This window comes from Protopterus annectens, chromosome 16.part0 (assembly GCF_019279795.1).
Source record: "Protopterus annectens isolate FY-2018-M chromosome 16.part0, PAN1.0, whole genome shotgun sequence".
Lineage (NCBI taxonomy): Eukaryota > Metazoa > Chordata > Ceratodontiformes > Protopteridae > Protopterus > Protopterus annectens.
In genome coordinates, this window is record NC_056750.1 from 375658986 (window position 1) to 375672408 (window position 13423).

General features: G+C 39.0%; 1 protein-coding gene across 1 annotated transcript in view; it reads left to right on the forward strand.

The window, feature by feature from the left end:
- The window catches only part of ABCA2 (ATP binding cassette subfamily A member 2), a gene marked incomplete in the record, with an annotated part of 2505641 nt that overhangs the window by 1659810 nt on the left and 832408 nt on the right, over nt 1-13423 (forward strand). The window contains 1 exon segment of the mRNA XM_044058216.1: nt 5359-5509. Coding sequence (XP_043914151.1) covers nt 5359-5509 — 151 coding nt within the window.

Below are 13423 nucleotides of genomic sequence, written 5' to 3' on the forward strand. Positions count from 1 at the left end.
TCTGGGAGCTGTCTACCTTACTGATAGGTAGGAAGCATTGTTCATTATGTTGTATCGCTGGTGTTTCTGTCTATCGTGCTGCTCATATTCAGTTGGCTAAATGGTGGTCAAACATTCAGGAACATAGTGGGCCAAATTGCATTACACACTGTGATGTACTTTTCTGTTGAAATTAAAGAAATTACTAATTTGCTTTACAGTGTAATTCCTACATATATATTGAGCACTGCACTCTGTTTTTCTCCGTGTAGTATTTTAAAGTATCTGCCTTATTTCTTTTATGTTACACCCATATTCAAACCTTTGAGTTGTGTAATCTATGTACTGTTGTTTGCCCAGAACTTAATCTTATTACACTTAATGGGTGTTCTTAATTCTATGTAGATGCTATAGGAAAGAAATAGTGTGTGATCTGGATGTCACATTAACCTCAGCAATGCATATAAAGCTGGTAAATATTCAGAGAGTAATGAGGGATTCTACTGTCCCCTCTGAAAGCTAATATTAAATGTCCTTCCTTGGATCACTGTTCCCAGTATTATTAACTGATGGGATACCCTGCCAAGGATAGCCTTATGATCTACCAGCATACCAAAGTCTAGGTCCCTCCCCTTTTACTGTCTGTCTGATGTATAACCTCATCGACAAAGAGGCAGAGGTACATAACGGATGCATGAGTGCAGAATACCTCAGAACCTTCTTGCCATCAGCCAAGTACTGAACTATCACTGCAGCTGTGGTTTGTCAGCTGTACGATTTGTGCCTCTTCCTCAGTTATTGGGCAGATAAATATTTTCATTGGGGTCCCTTCTCTTTTCAGTTTTTGGCTTACATGTTTTGCACAAGTCACTGAAGAACTAATAACAGTACATAAAATCATACACAAAACATTTGCCTGCCCATCTCTTATCCCTTTAATCAGCATGCATTTTGCAAAAAGAACTCTTAGATCAGAAGATAAACAACTTCACACCATAAATAAACTGAATAAATGCCCTGGACAAAGCAAAAAATGGAACTCCTTACCTCTAACAACCAGAACTATTTCTAACCTACCCACCTTTAAATACTCCCTAAAAGAATACCTTACAAAATCTTGGACCTGCTCCTGTGCCAGTCCTGGCTGAACTTACTCACTATATTTCATTCACCCCCTTCAAACTAGATCATATTTCATAACCTTTACAGCCTCCAACTGCATTCCTTTTTGTTTTTGCCAGTACTTAAACTTGTTTAATTCATCTCTGCAGACCTTTCATCTACCTCTTTCTTCCCTGCTCACCTAAGCTACCTGAAGACACCCTGCCCTGCACTCTTCTTATATCTTTCTGTCCATCCTTCTTCCTTCTATAACCATAATATGAACACCTCTCTCATAGTACGACATCACTCAGTTTCACCTCAATCATGTAATCATTTAACTTCTGATATCTCTATAAATATCTGATTAGAATTGTCTCAGGTCTCATTTAACACATACTAATATGTGTAACAAATAATGTGAGTATTGAATTTTTCCTGAATATTCTCTTCAACTCATGTTATTTTTCATTGCACTCTGCTATGAAACATATGTTCTATGTTTTTCTCATTATTCTTTCACTGTTTTATGTTTGTACTATAACATGAGATTTTATTTAAGATATGTTTACTTTGCTCTTTTGTAATGTAACATGATACTTTGTGATTGCATATATTTTTACTTGCTGTTTTGTAAAGTAACATGATACTTTGTGATTGAATATATTTGTACTTGCTGTTTTGTAAAGTAACATGATACTTTGTGATTGAATATATTTGTACTTGCTGTTTTGTAAAGTAACATGATACTTTGTGACTTAAAATACTTGGTTTTTGAAATATTATGATTGTGGAGGTTTTCTCCCTGGGCCTTCTCTGAAAATGGGCACTTTCTGGCCCAGTCAGAATTTCCTGGTAAACAGATGTCAAATAAATAAGAGAGGAAAATGTGATTGTGGGAGACACTTTCCTCACAAACATCATCGTACTAAATGTTTGTTTTGTTTAGGTGTGGAACACAGCTGCAGGGACTGTTCTATCTGTCAGTTGTTTGTGGTTAATACTTTGCTTAGTAGTCCATATTCAATGAAAATTTACCTTGAGAACCAGAAAGTAAAAGCGCTTGCCTAAGGTAAGATGGAGTCCGAGTCCTCATCTTCTGACATCCATTCAATGCCATAGAAGAACTGTAAAAAACTAGATGGAGACTTCTTTTTAGTTGGACCTGGACATCTCCATCATGTTTCTTAATGCGAATCCGGACCATGTGGGTTCTTGATGCTGCTTCCTCTATTGTGACCCTGTTGAAGGCTGATATGGTACATCTGTCTCTTACATCCACCACACCTGACAAGTCATTCACTTCAGGCGTAAAGGGGGAACCTTTGCTTTTTATTTCAGAGGGACCTGATAGCATTCCTCAGATCTTAGTCAGGAAACAAGTTCCCAGATCATTGACTGAGGTACATCAGGGCTTGAAGCTTCCTCATTTTGTGTAGGCAGATGTCACAGTTAAGAAGAAGAAGCAGATGACAAAAACATACCATTTCTCATCTGTCTCCCAGGGATGCTTAGAAGGAATAGCAGGATTTTACCCAGGACCTTTTCACGACTATTTTTAAAGCCTCTTTCTTTCCTGCTTCTGCTGTTACACCTCTTTCATCATCTCCCCTCAAAAGGCAATGAGAAGAATCAGAAAAGAAGAGGAATCTGATTCTGATGAAAATGACTCCATGGCTTATTCTTCCCAAATTCATTCTCCTGTGGCTCTTTGCCTCCAATGAGGAGGATATTTTATCTTCTGACTTTCCTTTGGAGGAACTCTGTTTTGGAGACATTATTGCTAAGATGATACAACATTTACAGTGAGAGGGTTCTCAATTGTCTAATGTTTAGAAAAGGTACTGTGCTGTTTTGGAAATGAGAGTGCCCAAGCCCTCGACCTTCCCTCCTGTCTTGTAAGCTTTTTCAGTATTTTCTCCATTGTTTGCCTAAATCCTGAGTCTCAGCCACCTGTCCCTAAGAAACCTGATAGCTCCTACAAGATCAAAGATGTTATATAAGAGTTTGTATATAAGAATCTACACCTGTCCCTAAGAAACCTGATAGCTCCTACAAGATGCCGGACTCAAAGTTTGTATATAAGAATCTACACCTGCCCCTAAGAAACCTGATAGCTCCTACAAGATGCCGGACTCAAAGTGTTTATATAAGAATCTACACCTGTCCCTAAGAAACCTGATAGCTCCTACAAGATGCCGGGCTCAAAGTGTTTATATAAGAATCTACTTTTGATCCACTTCCTCTGATTCCCAAAGTCCTTCTACAGGTCAAGAAGGACAGACCAAAAATCTTGTTGGTGACTTCTTTTTTGCTCAGACAACATTAGTTCCCCCTTCTCTTTCAGTTGGCCAGGGGTAGCCTTCAAAGTTTACCTCAAAGGATGGACTTGCTCACACTGAATAAAGGATATTTAATTCACCACAGCTTGCAGACTTTGAACCTGACTCTCTTAAGTGGCCCTCAGTTTTCAGAATGTGTGCTTAAGATTTTGCAGGAGGTAAACAAACCAAACATACAAAGAAGTCTCATGTTTCCAAACAGATGCTATTCTCCTTTTGGTATCAAAAGAAAGAATCAGGACCCTTTTCAACAGTGTATTTCTAATGTGCTTGCATTTATGTAAGAGTTGCTCAGTGCTAGACTGGCATTATCTTCTTTTAAAGTACATCTGAGAGCCATTTCTGCCTGCTTACCTATGGATCTACCACTTTCTTCTTGACTGGAGGTCAAACAGTTGTTGAAAGACATCCTACGTATCAGACCACCAAGGAGAGCTATACTTTTGCGATCTATACTGTGTACTAGACAAGTGACTGTGTCCTAAAAAAGCGACTATGTCCTAGAAAAGCTTACCTTAGCTCCTTTTGAGCCTGCAGTATCTGCATCTCTATAATTTTGTGCTTGGAAACTGAGTTGCCTGCAGCCTTGAATTTTGTTAAAAGGGTCTCAGAGTTGCAAGCTTTGATAGCTACCCTACCCTTTCTAATTTTCCGAAAGGATTGGGTTACTGTATGAACTAATCCTTCGTTTATGCCTAAGATCATTAATGAGATCTCTTTGAATCCAACCATTAACTTGCACACCTTTTTTCCTTCTCCACAGAATAAAGGGAGAGAATTCTGCATTCTCTGGATGAGGGTAGACAGCTCTGATTTTAGTTAGATGAGACTAATTCTGTCAAGAATTCATTCCATTTCTGAGTATCTTTCAAAGAGAACAGTTTAGGATATGCTGTTTTCCAATAATTTTTTACAGGTTATTTCTTTTTGTTTCCTTGGCAAACAGCTTCTGCCTGCAGTTAGTGTGCATTCCACTAGAACTGCAGCTTCCTTGACAGTTTTTTCAATGTTTTGGATTCCAGATCAATTCTTGAAGCAGCTACTTGGTCTTCTACTCACACCTTTACAAAATATTACAAGATTGATGTTCTCTGTAGAACTAGAGAAGTATTTGCTAGGTCTGTTCTTCAGGATCTTTTGGACCATAATCATGTTCAGATTTCCTTCTCCCTATCTACAGAGTCAGCTTTTGTAGTCTTCCATGAGTTAATATTGCAACAGTGATCCAAGGAAGAACATAATACAGTTGCATAAGAAGTTACCGTAACAGTAGATGTCTCACTGATCTCTGTTGCAGTGTTACAACCCTCCATCCTTCCCCCTTTCTTTTCCTTTTGTTGCACCAAGGTGGATTCTTATTTCTTCCTCTCCACTGACTTGTAGATATGTTTGCAGTTACCAGATTTCTGCTTCACTTCTTGGTGTGAGGCAAGAAAGTCATGAGGTGTTTCACATTCATATGCCCCTTATGTACCTCGGGCTCCTTTGGGATTAGGTCGTACCGTAAGAGGGGATGAAGCCCAGATTTTGGTATGCTGGTTGAACTACATCTATTCTGGAGAGGTATCCCATCAATATCACAGTGATCACTTGGATGTCTGCTATTATGGTAAGTTCTTACACAACTGTACTTTGTCATTGTAGTGCATTAGTATAGCTAGATGTTTCTGAACACTGTGATGGCCTGATTGTGACATTTTTACAGCACCAATTGCATCATACTTACTAAGAAAAGTAATGAAGACATCAAGACAACAACTAATTGTGATCTAATTTTGCGGGAGTAGAACTCAACCTAAAGCATTCTTGAAAAAATGAAATAGGTTGACAGGGCAAGAAAAGGTTTGTGTGTGAGTGTGTGTCTGTGTGTATTGGACATGGGGTGGATGTCATATGAGTTTCTCTAATTTCTCACTTTGTTCTCTGTCATTTTTAGTTTCCTCGTGTCTGTATTGTATTCCAAAGCAAAGCTGGCTTCTGCATGTGGGGGAATCATTTACTTCCTTAGCTATGTTCCATACATGTACGTTGCCATTCGGGAGGAAGTTGCTCATGACAAGATCACAGCATTTGAGAAGTGCATAGCGGTTAGTATGGCTGTTTTATAACTGTTCCCTTCAGCCCTAGCTTACATTTCATTGATCTGTTGTTAATTAATTTTCACTTACAAAGTCAATATGTCCTGTTAGACTATTTGGCACCATGCAAATGTTTTCTTGTCAATAATAAAAATAGTGTTAACTTGTAGGCCACATAAGAGTAGAATTTATCAGCCCAACTTAATATTCTGAACAGCATGGTCTTTTGATATAAGCATGTATACAAGTGTACTATCTTTGCAGTCTATGTGATAATGGCTTGGTATCTTCAAAATGACAAGTAAGTGGTAAGCTTCCTAAGAGAGACTATGTGGCTAATCCTTATGGTTTTAGAATCTGAATATCTGTAACTCCTGGTAAAAAATGTTTGGCTTGTTTAGATGAAAATTGATTAACCTGCTGTACATTCCTTCCTTTGCAAAATCTTGCATCAATTCTAAATGCTTACATACCAGATAGAATGTAGATGCATGGGGTTACAGTACATCTAATAAACAGAATTAGAAAATGTGAGGAAGATGTAAGAGGAAATAAAAGCATGCATCTAGATTACAATGGCTTCAGTATACAATGTCAGTGTGGAGGAGTGTGTTGTCAGAGGGAAGAATATGTTTTATTTTCAGAGTTTATTGATGTAAAGGAGATTGAAATGCTGGGTTTGTTGATGGATACCACCTCAGTTTTGAAACTTAACTGACAAAATGAAACAACGTTTGTAGTTTCTGGGAATTTTCTGTATTTGGGGTATCAGATTTAGCAAATATTTATTTTGCATCCCTGCTTCATAAAGTAAATTCATGAAAATGTTATTATCTGGATTGGAAGGTGATATTGTACCGCAAATCTGAAATCTCTTTTTGAAGTGTGTGTAAAGTGTGTCATTACAGTAGTCGTATCCATAAGTCTCACTGTAGAACAAAATATTTTTTTTGTTTTATTTTTTAATATTGGAGTAAAATAATAAACTTTGGATTTTTTTTTAGGTGAAGGGGTAATATACAAGTCCTTGCTCATCTTTAGCTTTCAGTATTTTAATCCCAAAACTTCAGTGTATTTTTTATATGTTTGTTAACTGGGCAAGCCTACTGGCACACGTTTCCCTTTTATGGGTGACCTGGGAGGCACTGTCTGGTTAAGTGGCTCCTCAGAGTCAAACAGTAGGCAAATGGAGGCAGAACAAATCAAACCATGCACCCTTTGGTTGCAGGAAGCAGTTCATTAGCATGACCTATTTTCAGAGTAACATAAGCTGACATTTAAAATTACTTTGAGATAGTTAGCAAGGACAATTATTTGGAAAAAAAATAAAAGCAGAAATAACAAAAGATGTGTGTATATAATACAACATCATCATCATTAAACCTATTTTTCTACATGGTTTTGAGGTGTTATACTAACTGTTGCCATGTCTCTCAGTTTAGGTGCCACCCTCCTATCATCTTTGAGAGTCATTCCTGACTGTTTCACATACTCCATCCATATTTTTGCTGTACATCCTCATTTCCTGTTTCCTTTTTTTGTCTTCCACAAATCCTCTTTATCAAATTGTCATCTGCTTTCCTGCACATTTGCCTGAACCACCATAATCTTTCTCTTGGACATTACCTGCTATTGGAATTGCTTGGCTTCTGCTCTGATGACATTATCTGCCCCCACAGTGTGTAACCTACCACCAGTCTACCTGTCTCAGGTGAATTATCTCCATTGCTTCTAGCTTTCTCAACTGCTCTGCCTTCACTGCCCCAGGTCTCTCTTCCATCCAGAAGTACTGGTCCCACCAGTGTTATGTACACCTTATTTTTCAGCTTATTTGGCATTCCTCTATCATACATTACCCGTGACACTCTGTGCCAGCTGGCTGCAGCCCCTCTGATTCTAGCTGTGACCTCCTCATTTAGACTTCCCTCAGTATTTAAATTGAAGTAGAAGGTTAAAAGCCTACTTAGTTGTTAGTGTCGACAATTTAAAGATTTAGCTGTTGTTACTATAAGATTGGGTCCTTTCTTTTAAAAATAAACTGTACATAAAAAAGTAATCCTTTGATCTAAGAAACAACATAGACAACGCAATAATATTAATTTGGCCTCAGTTCTAAAATGTATTGATGAAAATGTTTCTATAAACTAGCTCCAACTATGTGGAACCTTGTGTCTACAAATCTTATGAATGAAAACATCTAGACCACCTTCAGGAACAGACTTAAAAGTTAACTGAAAGTAGCTTATACACGTAACTACCGCAGTGACATTGGTTCATTTCTATATGTCTGTCATTGCTACCTGTATTCAGGTACAGTCACCTTTAGTTTTTGTTATCACATCTGTAACCCAACCCTGATGTCATGTACCTCAGCACACAGCATTGTCTCTGTGACTGGACTATTAAAGCAGGAGCGGTTGTTGTACTGCTCTTCTGGAAAGGCTCTTGGGTAGCTATGGGGTACCCACAATCACTTGGCTGTATGCTGTACAGTTGGAGTTTGTGCCAGTAGACAAGGAGGTTGCCTTGTTGTGACCATGACTTTGAGTTTCAGGATGGAAGGTTGTACCTGTACCGATGTGCCTAACAGCTGTTCTGAGTGTTTGGCCTTCATAGAAAATATTGATGCATTGCATGATAAGGTACCACCTTTTGGCTCAGAAGTTCTAGCGGAAGACTTTAGCACTGATAAGGTCAGGAATGAAAATACCAGTAGGGGCACAACTCATAGGAAAGGCTTGCCTTTTCTAAATCCTGAGCCCAAATGTTTTCCTGTTTTTAGACTTTTGTCTGGCCCTTCAAATCAAGGCTCTTCATAAGTGTTCTTCGACTAGTGTACCTTTGCCAAAGTTGATACATTACTTTTTATTTGTGTTATCATATCTGAAGTTGAATATTCTGAACACTCAGGTGATGAGTTGGTGGTCATTTGGGACAGATGGCTAAGCAGCAGCCAGATAAAAATCTAGAAACCCAAACACATGTTGAGGATGTCTTGGGAATACCTAACTGATGCCTCTGGTGAGATGAGTTCAACTACACCTCCACAACGGAGCTTATATTTCCTGTATACTGGGGTGACTGGGATCATGGAGCTTGAGTAGATCTGATTCAAAATTTCCGTATCTGGGAAACTAACTGTGGATGAAAGATGTTTGATATTATTCATGATGGTAACCGTAAGATCTAGTGATAGCTGCTATCAGTAAGGGAAGATATCAAGTTAAAGAAAAATAGCTTCTCTGCATTGTTTACAGAGGGCTGTGGATTCCACCTATAGATACCAAGAAACCAGTAATGCAGTAGTTGTGAGGGTCACTTTTTTAATTTCTCCACATCTTTTGGATTTCTAATATCATGTCAGAACTGGACCCCATTCCTGAGTCAGGGTACAATTGTAGTTCAAGAAATTAGTATTGCTTCAGTCTTTGATGTTTGCCAGTAGTGCTCTTCTCAGCACCCACAGTGCAGCACCCACAGTGTACCCTGAATTGCCTTCTTTTGCAGTTCATGTAAAGTTAATTGTATTGGCAGCATAGTTAAATACCATTGAAAATAAGTTATTAGCTCTGTTGCATCCAGTATGATTGGAACTATCTGGACATCTTTATCCCACATTTCTTTAATTTCTGCTTGCATATCCTACTATTTTATGACTGTTTCTCTCAGTGCATAGGACACTGTAATTGCTGGGTGTGGCTATTTCAATTCCTAATGATATTTTTGTCTTTTTTTTTCTTTGACTGCCATCTCTAGTTTTCTTGCTTCTACTTTCTTAACTGTTGGTATTGGGTGATCCAGTGTGATCAGAACTTTTTCATTTTCAGTAATGCTTCATGGTTCATTTTTCCACTGCTTCTCAGCTACTTGAAGTCTTTGCGTAGTCTCCATTTGCCCTTCATCTATTCCCAGTTTTGCTACATTGTTTTGGTTTTCAGCATACAGACCCTCAACCAGGGTTGCCAGACATCCCTATTTGGGCGGGACTGTCCCGTGATCAGCAGCCTGATCCCGAGTCCCACACTGCCAGTTTAAATCCCGGGCAGCCTCCGCTTTTTTTTTTTGATTGGCCCGTATACCGGTATACGGGCCAATCAAAAATCGCTAAACATGGAGCTTCTTGTGTTTAATGCGGAAGTTCCGCATTAAACACAAGAAGCTCCGTGGTTAGCGATTTTTGATTGGCCCGTATGCCGGTATACGGGCCAATCAAAACATCGCAAAACAGAGCTACTTCTGCTTAATGTGGAACTGTGATGTTCCGCATTAAATAGAAGTTGCTCCGTGTTTATCGATTTTTGATTGGCCCATATACCAGTATACGGGCCAATCAAAAATCGCAAAACAGAGCTACTTCTGTGTAATGCGGAACTGCGATGTTTCGCATTAAACAGAAGTAGCTCTGTGTTTATTTTTTTTAGTCTTCACTTACAGTGAAAGACCTTTTTTTTTTTTAGTCTTGACTTTGTCCCTACCTGACAAGTCGGAAATCTGGCAACCCTGCTCTCAACCAACAGGGAGATGTGCAAATGTTACTAGTTCAGTGTTACAGAGCCTGCATTTATCTCTATCGCCCACTTTTTCTATAGACTTTGTAAACCAACCCCACTATCTTGAGTTGGCAATATTAACCTTTCATCTTATGATTTAAATTCACCTCTCCTTGACAATTCATGCGTTAGGTCTTGATTAACATTGGTTGTTTGAGGAGTACTTTATACTTGCCACTATAACTGTGGGTTTTCTAGGGTTCTTTTCTTTTTTTTTTTTCTGGACCTGTTCCTTACATTCTTTCATTTGCTTTAGGCACTTTCTGTTGCTGCCTGATTTTCGTCTACTGGTTTTATTTTAATTCCTGCATCTTTCTGAATTACTTCTGCGAATCTGAGCAAGGATTTCACCTTAGACTTGTTTTCTTTCTGGTTTAGAACTTTCAGTATGTTTGAATCGGATGATGTCAACAAATATGCATGCAGTCTCACGACTGCAGAGTATCATATAGGCAAGTTTAAGGAGAGTTGTACCTCCTTCAGATTGAGAGATGTATAGCATTGCTATACACTGTTCATTTTATGTATCATTTGACAAGCATCAATAAATTTTTTTTTCATGTTACAACTGATCCAATATTTTCTGAAGCCAGTTAGTCACACTAATGCTTTTAGTGAAAATAGTAAGACCGGGCTGATTTTTTGCTTGGTCTTTATTCCTAGATGTCAGGGTAACTTTCAATGTTAGCTTTAGTCTTCTGAAGTACTCCTTACTAAGCTTTGCTCTCATTTGTTGTTGTTTTATTTTTGACCCTTCATCTATTCCCAAATATGTATTAGCATTTGGTGTTCAAGTTTCTTTGTATCACAGTCCTGTCCTGCATTGATAATTTCTTGGTGTTTTAGATCTCCTGCCCTAAGTGTTTCATTTGCATATTTATCTAGACCAAATGTCATTCTTGTATCAATTGAGAAAGTTTTAACCATTTGTAGTTCTACTCGTAGGTGCTCATCTGATTAGCTGTACAGTTTTGAATCATCCAGAAAAGCAGATGAAATGTTTTTTAACAGCGCTGGCTTCTGGAAGTTAAATTGTTTAAGTAGTTCTGCCTACACTATTAAGAAGACAGTTCAGAAACTTAAGGGTGGGAATCACCAGTGTAAGGGACGATTGGTAAAGCCATGAAGAAAGTCAGATTGTTTTAGGTTCTAGCACCCCATCCCCTGAGTGGAGAATGCTGGTTTTATCTACGAACATTGAAGGAAGGAGAGAAAAACATTTTGAGGAGCTTCTAAAACTAGTGGGCATGCATGTCTCTGATGAGGTAGTGTCAAAAGTAGCTGGTAGGATTGGCTCCATTTCTGGAAGTGAAGTCACTGTGGTAATTAAGTATTTTCACTCTAGCAAGGCTATGGGAGTGGATGAGAGCTGCCTGGAAATAGTAAAGTTGCTGGTCTTTGTTGGTGTATCAGGTCTAACATGCCTTTTCAGTGTTGCATGAAAGGCATGACCACCACCACTGGATTGGCAAGCTGGGTTTGTGGTCCCTGGCTGAGTATTTCTTGCAGTTTTTACTGAATGGTTTGTCTAGGATACCTTTTCAACCTTTGGTTTGGTTGTTATCTGGGATATTTTGCAAACAAACTAATGTTTATGGACAACAGGCATGAGTTGAAGGTCTGTGTTTCTAATCTATAGCCAATTTACTTATGCTCTTGACGAGGTAAAAAAAGGCTGAGGAATGCATATGTACAGCTAGTGGGGGTTGGCTTTATTGGCCTGAATATATCCATAAAGACTTAAAAGTCATGGGCATTCGGAAGCTGTGTTGCTGAAACACCGGCATGTCCGTAAGGGGTTATTGCATGTATTCCATGGACCTCCATTACAGGAGGTTCAGGGTGTTACACAATGAAGAATCTACCTTGGCTGTGTCTTTTGTGCAGATTTTACTGTATCAGTTCTCTGTGTAACCTTTTTACCCTTTCATTTGTATCTTATTTTTTTTTCTTAAGGGGGGGTGGGAGATGCGGTGTGGTTACAGAGGTAGCATGTTCCTCACCCTCCATAGGAATTGCCTACACCAGAGCTGGAAAGGAGGCTTTGTCTGATAATTGAGCCTCTGATTCAGGAGGAACAGTGTGCGTTCTGTCCTTATCACGGAACACCAGATCAGCTCTTTGTCCACTCACAGACACTGGTGGGGCTGTGGAAGTTTGCTTGTATTGTTTACATGTGTTTTGTGGACCAAGAAAAGACATGTTACTGTGCACCTTGGAATACTGTTTGAGAGGTGCTTCCTGTGTTTGAGAAGCAGGAGATGTGACTGCATTCTTGCATTAAGTCATATACATTAAACGAGTGTAAGATTTTTGCCAAGGGTATATCTTGTCTCCTTCTGTTCGTGACCATCTTGGACAGGCTGTCAAGGCACAGCAGATGTCTGAACAGTGCCCATTTTGGGAACATGAACATTGTTTGTAGATGATTATGTCCACTTAGCCTCAAATGACTGTGATTCCTTGTATGCACTGGAGTGGTTTACTACTGAGTGTGAAGCAGCTAGGATGAAAATCCACACCTCTAAAAGAGAAGTTACGTCTCTGTCCCAGAAAAGAGTTTATTTTTGTTTGTAAATCACAGGAGAGTATCTATCTTGGATAAAAAAACACCTTCTGAAAACTGGGGGCCACTTAGAGAGTCGGGTTCAAAGTCTGCAAGCTGTGGTGAATTAAATATCCTTTATTCTGTGTAGCAAGTCCATCCTGTGAGGTAAACTTTGAAGGCTACCCCTGGCCAACTGAAAGAGAAAGGGGAACTAATGTTGTCTGAGCAAAAAAGAAGTCACCAACAAGATATTTTTTTACTTTTTATTTGTTTATTTTATTCATTTGTTAACCATGTTAGCTCACTGGACACATTTCTCCACTTTGATCTGGTGAAAGTTCCTAGTTTGTTTCAGGGACTAAAGCGCTAACCTTATACTGCTGTATAAATAAAGTGGATTTATCGCTTCTTCTTTATGGAGTCCTTTGGCCTGCATTTGTTTTTCTGTGGATTATTGGTTTGTTGCTGCTTTTTTGGTTTTGGACATTTCCCCACTTTCATGGGTAACCCAGGAGGGTTGTCTGCCTAGGTGACCTGTTTAGAGTAACACAGAAGGGCAATGGAGGTGGAAGAAATCAAATCCAGAACCCTTGACAAGAGGGAGCAGCTCATTAACAGCTCTGGGCCTTAGTTTCCCCAAGGTGTTTGTAGTGAGGCTAAGGAGACTAACCAGAGGATAAGTATATGAATGACAGTACTACAGATGTTTTACAGGCTGTGCCGAAGTCAGATTTGAGTCATAAAATGGCCCCGTCAGCTCAAAGCTTATTGTATTACCCCATGTTCAGCTGAGGTCGTGAGATCTGGATGCTGACCAAAATGATG